The sequence below is a fragment of the Rhinoraja longicauda genome, chromosome 32 (assembly GCF_053455715.1).
Source record: "Rhinoraja longicauda isolate Sanriku21f chromosome 32, sRhiLon1.1, whole genome shotgun sequence".
Taxonomy (NCBI): Eukaryota; Metazoa; Chordata; class Chondrichthyes; order Rajiformes; family Arhynchobatidae; genus Rhinoraja; species Rhinoraja longicauda.
Genome location: NC_135984.1, coordinates 7,387,537 through 7,404,531, shown reverse-complemented (window position 1 = coordinate 7,404,531; position 16,995 = coordinate 7,387,537). Strand labels below are relative to the sequence as shown.

Below are 16,995 nucleotides of genomic sequence, written 5' to 3'. Positions count from 1 at the left end.
TAGGATACCGAGTAGTTTTGTTCATGTTTTCCACGTTGTGAGAATAAAACTTCATCAGATACCAAAAGTTGTGTTATCTGACAAGAAACTCATGGCAAATAATGCCAAATTTGAGCGTAAGTGTAGAAGCACTCAATTCGCGTATGAGTTAGAGTCATTGAGCACAGATACAGGACTTTTGGTCTAAATCGTCCATGCTAAGATGTCCCATCTAAACGGCTCCCATTTCCCCATGTGTGGCCCATATCCCTCTAGTTTAGTTTAGTTTATTGTCACGTGCACTGAGGCACAGTGAAAAGCTTTCTTTGCAAGTTATCCAGTCAGCGAAAAGACTGTACATGTTGACAGTCAAACCGTCCACAGTGTACAGGTACAGGATAAAGAGAATAATGTTTAGTGCCAGATAAAGTTCAGTAATCTCTGACTAGAAAAAAAACTCTTTCCAATCCACGTAACTGTCCAAATGTCTTTTAAATGTTTTTAGTGTACCTGCCTCAAATGCTTCCTCTGGCAGCTCGTTCTATATACCCACTGCCCTCTGTGTGATAAAGTTGCCCCTCAGGTTCCAATTACATTTTTCCCCTCTCACCTTAAACCTACGCCCTCTAGTTCGTGATTCCCTTCCTTGGGAAAAGTCTCTGTGCGTTCACCACATCTATTCCCCTCATGGTTTCATGAGCTATCAGGATGAAGGAGTCAATACAACCGAATCATGATATAAGGAACATAATGATTTTGACTTTGACGATTAGTGCAAATTAAAATGTTGGTTTAGGGAATCCAAGGAGGTACATGGATTTTCAAAAATCTCACTTACAACAATATTGGTTAATTTATGGGTGAGTGGGAAATTGTGCATTAATGGCCCAGTACAGAAACATGAGCATGTTATTGTAACAAAATAATGAGTGCATTTTCACTAGAAACAGAACGATGAACTTTTAAAATGGATGTACATGTAACAAGGGAGGCTGTGAGGGGTCACAGTACAGTTCATCGGTAGAACTCATCAGTACTTATTTGCCTTAATGCTTTGCTAATGAAAATTGTGCTTTGTTTAAAATTGATCACCGATATATTGCGTGGAGGGAATAAACTGATTAGATATCCCAGCCTGTTGGTGAGATGAGTCCCATTCATCATTCTAAGCTGGAATTGCAGTACTTTCAGACAAAGGACGCTCTTTTAGGAAGGAGACAAGGAGAAATTTCTTTAGTCAGAGGGTGGTGAATCTGTGGAATTCTTTGCCACAGAAGGCTGTGGAGGCCAGCTCAGTGGATATTTTTAAGACAGAGATAGATAGATTCTTGATTAGTACGGGTGTCAGGGGTAATGGGGAGAAGGCAGGAGAATGGGGTTAGGAGGGAGAGATAGATCAGCCATGATTGAATTGCGGAGTAGACTTGATGGGCCAAATGGCCTAATTCTACTCCTATTCCTTGTGATCTTATGAACAGACCCAATCCAATGTCCCCCATTGCATTAAGCATTGATAACTGCCCTTCCACATTCACTGCTAAGTTATTCTTATCGCCCTGAGCTCCAAAACCACACGTTCCATCTTTGAAACACAAATATGCTCTTTATCAAATATTTAAAACTTCAATTAGACTTTAGAGATGTAGCATAGAAACAGGCCCTTCTAACAAGGTTCCGAATGGTAGGCTGATGTGGAAGGTTAGATCGCATGGGTTCCAAGGAGAGATAGCTGAATGGATAGAAAATTGGCTTCATGGAAGGAAGCAGAGGGTGATGGTGGAAGGTTGTTTTTCGGACTGAAGGCTGTGACTAGTGGTGTGCCTCAGGGTTCAGTACTAGGCTCCTAGCTATTCATCATCTATATCAATGATTCAGATGAAAACGTACATGGCATGATTAGTAAGTTTGCAGATGACACTAAAGTGGGTGGTACTGTAGATAGTGAGGATGGTTGTCAACAATTGCAACAGGATCTTGATCATTTGGGCAGGTGGACTGAGGAATGGTTGATGGAATTTAATACAGAAATGTGAGGTGTTGCATTTTGGAAGTCTAACAAAGGCAGAACCTATATAGTGAATGGAAGGGCTCTGCGGAGTGTTGTAGACCAAAGGGATGTAGGAGTATGGGTACATAGTTCCTTGAAAATTGGTGTTGCAGGTAGATAGGGTCAAAAAGGCTTTTGACACATTGGCCTTCATCAGTCAGAGTATTGAGTATCGAAGTTGGGAGCTCATGTTGCAGTTATATTAGACATTAATGAGGCCGCATTTAGCGTATTATGTTCAGTTCTAGGCACCATGTTATAGGAAAGATGTTGTCAAGCTGGAAAAGGTGCAGAGAAGATTTACAAGGATTTTGCTAGATTCTAGGGTCTGAGCTATAGGTAGTGGTTGAGTAGGCTGGGATTCTATTTCTCAGAGGGCAGGAGGATGAGGGGTGATCCTATGGAGGTGAATAAAATCATGAGAGGGATAGATCGGGTAGACGCACAGAGTCTCTTGCCCAGAGTAGGGGAACTGAGGACCAGAGGACATAGGTCTAAGGTGAAGGGGAAAAGATTTAATAGGAATCTGGGGGGTAACATTTTTCACAACAAAGGGTGGTGGGTGTATGGAAGGAGCTGCCAGAGGAGGTAGTTGAGGCAGGGACTATCGCAACGTTTAAGAAAAAAATAGACAGGTACATGGATAGGACAGGTTTAGAGGGATATGGGCCAAACGCGGGCAGGTGGGACTAGTGTAGCTGGGACATGTTGACCAGCGTGGGCAAGTTGGGCCGAAGGGACCGTTTCCACACTGTGTTTCTATGACTCTAATAGATCGGGTAAATTACCCAGAGTAAAAATAGTCTTTTACCCAGAGTAGGGGAATCGAGAATCAGGGGAGATAGGTTTAAAGTGAGGGGGGAAATATTTAATAGTATGGTACTGGATGTATGGTACGAGCTGTCAGAGGAAATAGTTGAGGCAGGTACTATCACAACAATTGGACAGGTATAGGGCTAGGACAGGTTTAGAGGGATAAGAAAATAACTGCAGATGCTGGTACAAATCGATTTATTCACAAAATGCTGGAGTAACTCAGCAGGTCAGGCAGCATCTCGGGAGGGAAGGAATGGGTGATGTTTCTGAAGAAGGGTCTCGACCCGAAACGTCACCCATTCCTTCTCTCCCGAGATGCTGCCTGACCTGCTGAGTTACTCCAGCATTATGTGAATAAACAGGTTTAGAGGGATATGGGCCAAACGCAGGCAGGTGGGTTTAGTGTAGATGGGGCATGACAGTCGGCATGGGTGAGGTGGGCTGAAGGGCCTGTTTTCATGCTGTCTCTCTAAAAACAAAACTTCAAACTTGAACAGGATCTTTTTTCCACTATTATTGTTCTGAGGTAGTGATAAAAACGCTGATTGACCTACACAGATGGTGGGCTGAACAATGGGCCAAAGGGCCTGTTTCCACACTATACCACACTAAACCAAACTACTACCAGACAAAAAACTGATGAAAATATGTTCATGGAAAATATGTTCACATTTTCCTCAGCTATTAGTTACCTTAGTTTTAATTAGTTTAGTGTTTCAGTACATAATAATACAATTGCTACTGAAGATAGACGCAAAATGCTGGAGTAATTCAGCAGGTCAGGCAGCATCTCTGGAGAGAATGAATGGGTGACGTTTCAGGTCGAGACCCTTCTTCAGACTGATCTAGGGAATCGACCCGAAATGTCACCCATTCCTTCTCTCCAGAGATGCTGCCTGTCCCGCTGAGTTACTCCAGCATTTTGTGCCTGTCTTCGGTTTGTTCCTTCCTCCACATTACAGTCAAGCACAATATTTATCATATAAACGTCATGCATCAAAGGTTTCGGTCTGCACCATGGTTTACTCACAGCTTTGTATCTGATCAGGTAATGTCGAATGGGGGAACCTCCATCGTCCTGCCTGATCCAGTTGACTTTGTAGATATTTCCGCTTCCCAGTACATGTTCTTCAAGTTTGGGTGGGCTTGGTTCTCCTACAAGTCAATGTTGGTAACACCACATTTCTTATCTGGTAATCCAAATGTCCTTATCTAATAATCAAACTGCATCCGCTCAAAAGACAACAAGAGATTTCGGTCGACTGATAACTATTTTTTGGCTTTTAAAAAACACAAAAGTTTCAACAATTTTCACAAGGATTCAAATAACTTCCTGAGAACAGAACTGCATTTCAAGGGTGTAGTAAGAAAGCTCTAAGTTATCAATGCCTGCTGGTGGTAGTGAGAGAGGAACCTAAAAAACCTATGTTGCCGTTTATGAATTCCCCCTGCTGGTTTTCCAGGTTTTGTGTTGCATTTTATCAGAATGATAAATGAGTAAATTAGTCACATTTTTAATGCAGTTCTGCTCAACCAGATCAGTTATCTGCGGCGGTGGCTCTGATAGGAAGACCAGTTGTAAATGATGCTCTCGGAAACGTAAATAGGCATTGACAAACTCCATCGAAATGGAGCTGGACTCTAGTTGTTATTGATGGCAAACCTGCCCCGGTTGTCTCACTGGGCCCAGCATCTGCACAGTGGCGCAGGGGTGGAGCTGCTGCCTTACAGCGCCAGGGACCCAGGTTAGATTCTGACTACGGGTCCCCGTGACCGCGTAGGTTTTCTCCGGGTGCTCCAGTTTCCTCCCACATTCCAAAGACGTACAGTTCTGCAGGTTAACTGGCAGGGTATAATTGTAAATTGTCCCTAGTGTGTATGGGATAGTGTTAGTGTGCAGGGATCGCTGGTCAGCGCGGACCCGGTGGGCTGAAGGACCTGTTTCTGGGCTTTATCCCTAAATTAAACGAAACTATCTATGCAGAAAGCATAAACTTTTATCATCACGCCTGAAACCAGCCTGAACTGATCAGTAGATCGTGGGACAACCATGCAGACGTCTTGCCTAATCCTGGTCCTTGTTCTTAGGAGAGTTTTGTTGAGTAACTTGGTCCAACGGGGCAGATAAAGCACACATGTGAGAGACGCTAACCTTGCCAGGTGAGTTTTAGTTGGAATTCTGAAAGCAGAGAGGTTGGTGTGGAGTTCAGGACAATAGACAATAGACGATAGGTGCAGGAGTAGGCCATTCAGCCCTTCGAGCCAGCACCGCCATTCAATGCGATCATGGCTGATCACTCTCAATCAGTACCCCGTTCCTGCCTTCTCCCCATACCCCCTCACTCCGCTATCCTTAAGAGCTCTATCCAGCTCTCTCTTGAAAGCATCCAACGAACTGGCCTCCACTGCCTTCTGAGGCAGAGAATTCCACACCTTCACCACTCTCTGACTGAAAAAGTTCTTCCACATCTCCGTTCTAAATGGCCTACCCCTTATTCTTAAACTGTGGCCTCTTGTTCTGGACTTCCCCAACATTGGGAACATGTTTCCTGCCTCTAATGTGTCCAATCCCCTAATTATCTTATATGTTTCAATAAGATCCCCCCTCATCCTTCTAAATTCCAGTGTATACAAGCCTAATTGCTCCAGCCTTTCAACATACGACAGTCCCGCCATTCCGGGAATTAACCTAGTGAACCTACGCTGCACGCTCTCAATAGCAAGAATATCCTTCCTCAAATTTGGAGACCAAAACTGCACACAGTACTCCAGGTGCGGTCTCACCAGGGCCCGGTACAACTGTAGAAGGACCTCTTTGCTCCTATACTCAACTCCTCTTGTTATGAAGGCCAACAATGTAAAATGTAATGTATTATTAACATTACATTTGCTTTCTTCACTGCATGCTGTACCTGCATGCTTCCTTTCAGTGACTGATGCACTAGGACACCCAGATCTCGTTGAACATCCCCTCTTCCTAACTCTTCCTAAGGACGTTGTGGCTGAGGACAGAGAAGCCAATGGGGTGGTTAACAAAGGGGAGGCTGTGTATCAATTTAGATTCAATGAGTGCACCAGAGAGGGGTGTCGATACCAGCCCAAAGCCATTAGTATCTTCTGCAAACTACGCAGCCTTTCTATCCAAGCACTAGAGAGACACCAACGCTCATTTTAGATGAGAGACTATGGCGGAGGAGGACAAGTTATTTTAAAGCGGAGATTGACAGGTTCTTGATTAGGAAGGATGTCAAAGGTCTCAGGGAGAAGGGAGGACAATGGGGTTGAGAGGGAAAGATAGATAGAATGGTGGAGTAGACTAGATGGGCCAATTGTCCTAATTCTGCTCCTATGACTGATGACTTTATAAAAGAGTTAGAACCTTCAGAATATTTTTTTCCCAGTAAATATTGGTTGTATAACAGGAAAAGAATGGAGTGGTCTATAACAAACTTGATTCTTTATGTGTGCATTAATTCCCTGATAATTTCACTAAAAGCAAATGATCTTTGCTGATATTCACTAAAAGAGTCACCACCACATATTCACTCTGCTGTTTGTGTTTATCTTAATCTTAAAACGCTAACACACATGTAAACACATAAATTTGAGTCTTCGTTAACTTATCAAGAGAGTAGCATCATAATCCAAATCAAGTGTTTTGCTGTAACTTAACAGGTTAGTGAGGTTCCAAAGGAAGAAACAGAAAACAAAATGGCTGCTCCTTGTGAAGGCTGATTCCTGATGGCGTGACAGTTCTACACAATTCAATCGCTAACAGTTGCTTTACTCCTCTTCTGGGCAAAATAAATAGGTTAAGGAAGGAAGAAAACCCCAGCACAAATCATGCTCAGTCATGCAGCATTGTGGAACGTCATGTTGTCTAGAAATATGGAACTACATGAGTTTCTGGTTCTAGATGAAGAGAAAGATTCAGTTAGCATGCATGTAATGGTCCCATTTACACTTGGTGCTTTTTCACGTTGATTAATGACTTGACACAGAAACCCTTAGCCGATAATCTTTGCTTTGCGTTCTGCTGAGGGTACCGGACAAATTCTCCAGCAAGGGAGCGAGTTTGGGTTGACCAAAGCTGCAGGAATGTTGGTTCACTAGGATTTGTCAACGGGGATATTTTCCCCGGACTCTTGGCCAATTTCATCGAGGGAGCTGCATGGAATTTGGGCCCAAAGCAACATCCCCAAATATTAAGACACCCTCCCCCGCCACCCTGGGTCAAGCGCATCGAGTGTAAATGGTAATGGACACTTCAGAGACGATGCCTAAATGGAAAAAAAAATGTCGCTTGTTGCTTGCTGAAAGGAGTCTGTTCAATTGCAACCAAATCAATGCAAAAGTAATATAAACAAACGCACAGCTGATGCACGCAGCAAACGTCGTCTGCACCCACTACGCAAAAGGCATGCAGAGGTGGGGGTGGGGTTCAGGCCTCAGCCTCGTAAACTCTAGATGTCGCCCGACAGGCTTCAAGAGGAGGGATAAGACTACTTGCAGACATGCAGTGATGCTGTGAGGTACAGGTGTTAGTCCGCAGTCTGCACTAACAAGTGCTTCCCTCTTCAAAACCGGGGGACTCGGTAACAAATCGCAGCAAATCTCCAACAAAGTGGCCGACTCGCAGGGAATTTGCAAAGACAAATTTAATATTCTTCTTTTTTTTTAATGCAGGGAAGCACTATGGAGAAAAGGAAAAACAAAAGTCCCTTTGCTCTCCGAAGTGTTTGTACAGCTTAAGCCAGATGTTAGTAATATTAAGGGATCACATATATTTTAAACCTGTATTCTCAGCACCAGCACACAGCGCTTGTGTAAATACAAGTAACACTGGATCAACAATTTGCTTGAAATGACAAGAAGATTAAAATGTCCATCTTTGTGCAAACACAAAGCAGTCTGCAGGACAGAAGATTCATCTTCATCCATTGATTGATTTTCTCCTCCCTGTCACAGAATATGACCCAGACTAAACCCATTTCATCTCGGAAGATTTAACTTTTAATGTACTATTTTATAGGGGCATAACATCCCTAAATCTAAATTGATATAACCTTAAAATACTATGGTTGGCTGATACAGGCAGCCAGATTTTTTAATGAAAAACAATTATACATATATATTATATTATATATATATTTGTATATATATTTACATATATATATATATATATATGTGATATATATACATAGGCACACACACACACAAATAAATAGAAGAATTAATCTGCTAATTAATTATAAAGTTAATTATAAAAATCCAATTTATTATATATATATTTAAAGCAGATTACTTTTACTTTTGAACACCTAAGGTTACATGTAAAATCTATTTACCAAAGTCAATTATATATATATATATATATGTATATCTATATAATACACACATATAAATATATAGATATAAAAATGAATCTGTTAATTAATTATAAAATTAATTATAGATGCATATTTAAAGCAGATTACTTTTACTTTTAAACACATTTCTACATGTTTATATATAATCTATTTATCAAAGTCAATTGCGTATTATATAAATTTACTTTAAATTAATGAACAGTAGATCATTAAATATGTATATTTAATATGGGTTTTTTTTAGTTTTTAAAAGTATATATATATTGGTAGCAATTGCCTTATTGCTCAAAATTGGAGCAGATATCTTAACATAGAATTTCTTCATTAAGTTAAATTTTTGGAGAATTATTTTAATATTAATGGAAAGCCTAAACAAAGTTTTACATTGGACCTGATGCCATGAGTTTAGCTTGGGACATTCCCACCCCTCAAGTAAATGGAGTTGCGAATTATCATTACAAGAAACGGCAACTGCTAAAATGTGAAGACCATTACAAACCTTCAATGAGGGTGCATAACAGTTTGCTGCTTCTGTGTAATATTAATTTTTATTTAGCATTATATATTTCTTATGAACAGCAAGCCTCCAAACAGTTACTCCTTCAAGAAGGTGAGACTGCGAGGTTTCCTTTCTGTTGTTTGTGCGATGCCTCAGACTCGCTCTCAGCCTTCCCTGATGTGCACAAGGACGATGATCAAGATTTGCCAAGTCCAACTAGGAGCGTTAAGATTATCTCTATCGATCTTCCAGGCACATTGGCTACGTTCATGAAAAACACCAGAGCACAACTCAAATTGTTTGTTTCCACATGTCTCTAGGAGTTAATAACTTAGGGGAAAAATAGATCCCGCTTTATTTCAAATAAACTGAAAAATGTAACTTTAAGATGTCGTCCACAGATCCTGCTCTGGATTATAACCCATTTAAAAAGGCTGGTTTTTTTTAGTTTTTAAAAATAAAGTTCCCATTACTAATTTTATCTTTTACTCCACTGTTTATCTTTTGGGAAGCAGAGCTGGGGACATGAATTATCAGTGTAATTATTAAAAGCCTACCACTGAAAGCTTGGATTGGACTAAGCCAGTGATAAATAACTGAAGATTGACAAAAGTTGCTTTTCAAGTGCAATTAAAACTAATTGCTGAGGCACAACATAGGAAGGACATGTGCAGGAGTCATCATTTTATCAAAAGTGAGGGCAAATGAGGAGAAGGTTCCCTTGCGTGTTAAGGTTAAACTCTACCACTTCAATGGCACTCTAAATAGATTAATGACCTAGTTTATTACCCAGTTAAAAGCATGGTTAATGGCTTGAAAAGCTACATGTAGTTGGCGGTATCAATTGAACAATTACCATTTTATCTTTCACCCTTCTAGCTTTCACCAAGGCATTTATCTTTCAAAAATGAGATGTGCTCTGCGACATTTTGGCAAATACATCGGGAAATGTATTTAACTAGGCAATTGTTAAGATGTCCATAACGCCCAACTCTACTGAACCCTTTGGAGAAACTTGTTGAATGTGTTCAATTTAGAACAAAGATTTTACCTTCTGTTCACCAGCGAGGACGACATCAGTCCCATGCAAGCCACATGACAAAGTCATATGATAGGCACGTACATGATTGGTTGAAAGGAAAGTGGAGGAGAGCACATGGAAAATATAAAATTAAAACTGATGTAAACATGGGCAGAAATAGAGTCACAAACTGAATAAACCAAAAGCCAAACCAAAAAACAGTCAAATACAAATGGGGGGGTTTTATTTTAAGGTCAAGCTCGCTGGTCGCAACACAGTTCAGCAATAGCTCCTCTGGCTGTAATTGTAAACGAGAATGTTTAGTCGTTAAAAACAATTTGACAAGAAAAATTAAAATTAAAAATCGCATAGCGTTTTGTTACAGAAATGCAAGCAGTCTCAGGCAAAGCCTCAACAATCTTTACGGGAAACGGGGAGAAAAAAAACAAAAAAAACAACGGGATCCAAAACAGAACAGACTGATAAATGTTATCCGAGGAAGAACCTGCTTGAGGTTTTCTCAAATAACATGCACAGAGGAAACTTGGCAAGGTTTACAATGGCAGGGAGCAGTAAAACGTTCTCACAGACACTTTCCAGGCGGGTTCCATCACATGTTGTGAATTTAATTGTCCCCCAAAAAACTCACAACAATGTTAGAATTTTACACTTTTCGCCACTGGTGATTTCCCGCTTGATCCAGGAAAACCACGAGTGGAAACGTGTACAAATCTTATTCCTCCAAGCATGCACTGCCAGGGCGACACTTTAGCAACTGTGCAATGGATGCGGGATGATGTGGAAGTGGCTTAAACATGAACACTGCAATGGGAGGTTTTCTTTATGCTGCATCCTGGAGTATTTACAAAGCTACAAATGACGTTCTGCATCGGACAAACTATGCACTAATAGACGACAGGCACGTAACCACGGTTAGCTGAGACCTGCAGACATGGCTGGAAGGGATCTGATGAGAAAATAAAGAATCCATTTCTGAAAAGCCAACAGGATCGCTCAGTGGTCAATGCTTGTGGGAAAAATGTTTTGAGACAAATTGAATCACTTGTTGATTTCTACAGGGCTGCTTCTCTGATTTAACCCCTAAACGATCGACGAAAAGTGCGTTGTTGCAATTTTAATGTGGAAAAGATACACTGTTTTTAAAAGGTTGTGAAGTTGCATCCGGCCACTTTGCTTTGCTTCGCTTCAGTGATACTCTGCTTAGTTGAAATAGAAAATGGCATTAATACTGCATTAAAATAAAAATCTGCATTCACGTTTTCTTCGCTAAAAAGCAAATAAAAACTGGAGTAATATTTAGTCACGTTAGAACCATAATGTAAACTTAAAGTCACATTTTGTAATCCACCAGGGATCCAGTCAATTGTCCACAATTTTTTTAATTACTATGAACAAATAAAAACAACATCCTTGGATAAAGAGTCTGCCAGTTTACTGTCTTTGAAATTAATTACATCTTTCCATATTTAAGTGATGACAGCTCATGAATTAAAATAAAACCTTCTTTTAAAGACATAACTCGCTCCCAGCAATGTGAAGGACATTTAAAAACCTCAGAATTTTCTGGGCTTGACTAGAGGATTGACTAATGCTTACCCAAAGACAGATTACGGGGGAAGGCAGGAGAATGGGGTTCGGAGGGAGAGATAGATCAGCCATGATTGAAGTAGACTTGACGGGCCGAATGGCCTAATTCTGCTATTCCTTATGACTTGACATTGTTGGAAAAGAATTTCTCACACACATGCACACATACGTGCGCACATACACGCACGCACACACACGCGCGCTCACACGCACACACACACACACCAATGTGTTGATAGGAGCTGTGTTTGCCGGGATCTTCTGCGGTGCACGGCAGATGGTCCCGGTGAGCCGTGGCCGTACCCCGACGGTAGGCCTGGATCGCTCGCCCGCCGCGGAACCGGGAGAGGGAGGAAAGCCGCCGAGCCCGGCCCCAGCTCGCCCCAGGAAGACCGGGAACCGGAGAGGAGGGTGGAGGGAGCAGATGACGGCCGCTGGACGAGGGATGGTAGGAAGAACCAGGGCCCCTCAAGGACGCCCCCTGGGGCACGAAGGTTGAAGATGGCGGGCGAGGACAGGGACAACCGATCATGGGGCGACTGCTGCAACAGGCCTTTATGACCAGCCACAGCTGGGACTGTGAAATAGCAGCAAAACCTGGCAACTCTGACACATGCACCCAGTGGGCTGTTTCCATGCATTCTGTACCTAATTGGGAATTGTACTTATCTATGGCAATAAGCTTACTGATCTGTATGGACTAAATCTCACTGTGCCTTGTTACACATGTTAATAAAGGAACCATGGAACCATTGAAGATGACAGGGGACCAGTGAATCTGCAGTGAAGAGCCAAACTCAACTCCCACAATGGCTCTGCCCAGAATCAACAGAGGATTTGCTCACCAGTTATCGCTCTTCCCATCCTGAATCTGTCAGGTACTATTGCAGTGAGATGCAGCTCAAAACCCTTCAGGTTTGCCCAAGTGATAGTAATTCACCAGCAGAAGTGACCATGTACTGCCCACAGTCTTGGATATGACGTGCTATGCGTCATCAGTCAAGGCTGGAGATTCTTGGATACCCGACCAGAACCTTCCCCCAGATGCGGTTGGCTTCATCTGTGATATCCCTGGACTCAGGTCAACTATTGTAGCAGACCAAGAATCAAAGTAGAGAGCAGCCTCGTTCTACACTGCATAGCCAATATTGGGGGGGAAACTAGCCAAGACTTGCTGACTCATGTCAAAACCGAGGCATTCGCTCAGGTGAAATAAGTGAAAATTTGAGTCCATTTTCCTTGGTAATTCACAATCAACAAGAAATCAGCGATGATTTGGAATGACAACTTCCACTCTTGTGAACAGTTTCCAATCTCCCCAATTCCAAGTAGCTTATTCGGAAAGAGCAACGGCAGAACTATCAACATTTTCTTAACATTAAATTCCCAATCTGGCTTTGTACATTGCTTATTTCAAACAGCTAGATAATTGATGCTTTTAATCATACACACACACACATTATTAGGAGCGAAAATGTTAACTATTCATTGTCATATTTAATATATTATGAAAAATGGGAAAGAGCGTTAATTTAGCCAACTGAAGTAATGTTAACATTCACAAAACTGAACAGCATACATATTAACCTATTCATATGATTACTAGCTGATAACTTAATTTTTACACATCTTTACTGATATTAAACTGACGGTAATAAAGATTCAGAACATGCACCCCAGCCGTTGTGATCAAATGTGTCTAATGATGATGTAGAAATTGCTTAAACATTTTCTGACTTGCAAGAAAAGATTCAGAAATTGGATATTTTACATAAAGATTCACATCCATCTTGAACCAAACACTGTCACATTTCACTGCCTTTAAAAATAGTTTTCTACTTATTCTCAGTAAGACCGGGACTATTTTACGATGTTTAATTTATCGTGGGAACAAAAACATGTACCAAATGGTACTAATACACTGAACATGATTCTCAAATTTGAGGAACACTGTGCACTCAATTTAGCTTTGAATGAATAATTCATTTTTACTTTCCCCATCTTTGATTTGATATATTCAGCTGTATCGAACAAACAGTGCTCAGCACTCTCTTAATAAACTGATGTTGTCTGGGACGTTGTGCTGACTGAGATGTCGTTCAGTTTGAACTCCATGCGATCCTTCCATCAGCTAGATGGCAGAGAGCCAAACATTAACGTATAGTATAAGAAAATAACTGCAGATGCTGGTACAAATCGAAGGTATTTATTCACAAAGTGCTGGAGTAACTCAGCAGGTCGGGCAGCATCTCGGGAGAGAAGGAATGAGTGACGTTTCGGGTCTGAAGAAGGGTCTCGACCCGAAACATCACCCATTCCTTCTCTCCCGAGATGCTGCCTGACCTGCTGAGTTATTCCAGCATTTTGTGAATAAATACCTTCGATTTGTACCAGCATCTGCAGTTATTTTCTTATACTTTAAGTTTTAATATGTTTTTGAAATGGACAATCTTCAAGAATCCACACAAAAAGTAAAGTTTCTCCTGCTGTATTAGCCTGGGGTCATAATCAATATTTTTTGTATTGTGCACAATAGGTGCTGGAATGTTACATGTATCAATAAATGTTTCCATCAATATACCCTTTTTTTTTGCAAAACACTTAAGTGCTAGAAGAACACAGTGGGTCAGGCAGCATCTGTGGAGGACATGGACAAGTGACGTTATGGGTCTCACCTGCTGAGTTACTCCAGCACTTTGTGCTTTGTTCAAGATTCCAGCATCTACAGTAGAGTCTGAGGAAGGGTCTCGACCCGAAACATGACCAATCCTTTTTCTCCAGAAAAGCTGCATGACCCGCTGAGTTACTCCAGCACTTTGTGTCTGTGTACAGTTCCTTGTTTCTCTCCACCCCACTGTTTTGATTTAGTAACCAACCAACTAAGTTTTACACCCACCACCCTTTGTGTAAAGTTACCCCTCAGATTCCTATTAAATCTGTCCCCCTTCACCTTAAAGGTATGTCCTCTGGTTCTCGATTCCCCTAATCTGGACAAGAGACTCTGTGCATCTAACTCTCATGGATTTTGTACACCTCTATAAGATCACCCCTCATCCTACTGTGCTCCAAGGAATAGAGTCCCAGTCTGCTCAACCTCTCCCTATAGCTCTGGCACTCGAGTCCTGGCAACATCTCCAATGTTCTCTCGACTCTGGATCAGTTCTTGTGGACTGGAGGGTAGCTAATGTAACTCCACCTTTTAAGAAAGAAGGAAGAGAGAAGACGGGGAATTAGCCTTAGATCAGTTGTGGGGAAGATGCTTGGGTCGATTATTAAAGATTTTAGAACAGCGCATTTGGAAAGCAGTGACAGGATCGGTCAAAGTCAGCAAGGATTTATGAAGGGGAAATCATGCTTGACTAATCTTCTGGAATTTTTTGAGGATGTAACAAGTAGAATGGATAAGGGAGAGCCAGTGGATGTGGTGTATCTGGACTTACAAAAAGCCTTTGACAAGGTCCCACACAAGAGAGTAGTGTGCAAAATTAGAGTGCATGGTATTGGGGGTAGGGTATTGACATGGATAGACAACTGGTTGGCAGACAGGAAGCAAAGAGTAGGGATTAACGGGTCCTTTTCAGAATGGCAGGCAGTGACTAGTGGGGGGCCGCAAGGCTCATTGCTGCGACCCTAGTTATTTGCAATATATATTAACGATTTAGATGAAGGAATTAAATGTGACATCTCCAAGTTTGCGGAAGACACAAAGCTGGGTGGCAGTGTGAGCTGTGAAGAGGATGCTATGAGGTTGCAGGGTGACTTGGGCAGGTTGTGTGAGTGGGCAGATGCTTGGCTGATGCAGTATAATGTAGATAAATGTGAGGTTTTCTACTTTGGTGGCAAGAACAGGAAGACAGATTATTATCTGAATGGTGTCCGATTAGGAAATGGGGAGGTGCAACGAGACCTCAGTGTGCTTGTACATCAGTCACTGAAAGTAAGCATTCAGGTACAGCAGGCAATGAAGAAAGCTAATGACATGTTGGCCTTCATTGCGAGAGGATTTGAGTTCAGGAGTAAGGAGGTCCTCCTGCAGTTGTACAGGGCCCTGGTGAGACCGCACTTGGAGTATTGTGTGCAATTTTGGTCTCCTAATTTGAGCAAGGACATTATTGCTATTGAGAGAGTGCAGCGTAGGTTCACCAGGTTAATTCCTGGGATGGCGGGACTGACATATGATGAAAGAAAGGGTCGAATGGGCTTGTATTCACTGGAATTTAGAAATATGAGAGAGGATCTTATAGAAACATGTAAAATTCTTAAAGGATTGGACAGACTAGATGCAGGAAAAATGTTCCCGATGTTGGGGGAGTCCAGAACCAGGGGTCACAGTTTAAGAATAAGGGGTAGGCCATTTAGGATTGAGATGAGGAAAACAATTTTCACCCAGAGAGTTGTGAATCTGTGGAATTCTCTGCCACAGAAGGTAGCGGAGGCCAATTCACTGATGTTTTCAAGAGAGAGTTAGATTTATCTCTTAGGGATAAAGGAATCAAGGGATATGTGGAAAAAGGAGGAACGAGGTAATGATTTTAGATGATCAGCTGGCTCGAAGGGCCGAATGGCCTACTCCTGCACCTATTTTTCTATGTTTCTAACATCCTCGTAAATCTTCTCTGCACCCTTTCCAACTCGACAACATGGAGGTGTTATTGGTAAAGGTTGGTTAATAAATCGTGCAAAGTTTAAACCAGAAATGGTTATGAATGTAAGTAATTATAGACTAAAGAAGAGTGTGCAGATTATATATCCTCTTCATTGCCGCAGCAGAGAGCTGAAATTAAAATCATGCTGGGAAGTCAGTAGCTTTATAGATTAGAATTCCACTTTTAATAGGAGCAATATTAAAAGCATCTAATTCATGCTATCAAACTTCACACCACAATTGTGCAAAAATAAAATTCACTCTTTCAGGTCTAATATCCGAAGGGTTTAACTGATTCCAATCTTTCCCGATACTTGGTGGGAGCTACAATTGCAGGTTCCCACTGAGATGTTTGTAAAACAAACAGCTGCATGCAAGGATACTCACTGGAAGAATCGAGTGATGGGGAAGGAGATGAAAGAAGGGTGGCTACAGAAAAAAAGGCAACAGATAATGAATTAGCGGTGGCATGTCTGGGCAGCGCAGTGGCGCAGCGGTAGAGTTGCTGCCTTGCAGCACCAGAGACCCAGATTCGATCCTGACCACGGGTGCAGTCTGTAAGGAGTTTGTACATTCTTCCTGTGACCACGTGTGTTTTCTCCGGGTGCTCCAGTTTCCCCCCCACATTCCAAAGACGTGTATTGTTTGTAGGTCAATTGGCTGTGGTAAAAATTGTAAATTGTCCCCAGTGTGTAGGATAGTGTTAGTGTACGGAGTGATCGCTAGTTGGCGTAGACAGAGGGCAGAAGGGCCTGTTTCCACGCTGTATCTCTAAAGTCTAAAGGCTAGTGTGGGTTGATAAACTTCAAATGGCAGCAATATCATCTCCAACATAAACCATTTGCTCCTTGTGACTGTGTGGGTTTCCTCCGGGTGCTCCGGTTTCCTCCCACATCCCATAGACGTGCGGGTTTGTAGGTTAATTGGCCTCTGTAAATGCCTTTAGTTTGTAGGGTGGATGAGAAAGTGGGATAACATGGAACTAGCGTGAATGCCTGATTGATATCGGCG

General features: G+C 41.8%; 1 protein-coding gene across 10 annotated transcripts in view; it reads right to left on the bottom strand.

The window, feature by feature from the left end:
* The window catches only part of ncam1a (neural cell adhesion molecule 1a), a 372,742-nt gene that overhangs the window by 47,149 nt on the left and 308,598 nt on the right, over positions 1-16,995 (bottom strand). For 9 of the 10 annotated variants that reach the window (XM_078426956.1, XM_078426961.1, XM_078426957.1 and 6 more), the window contains one exon: positions 3,873-3,997. The exons of the other annotated variant lie outside the window; for it this stretch is intronic. In XM_078426956.1, the coding sequence (XP_078283082.1) occupies positions 3,873-3,997 (125 nt within the window). The remainder of the gene's footprint in view (positions 1-3,872; positions 3,998-16,995) is intronic. 10 annotated transcript variants of the gene reach the window in all.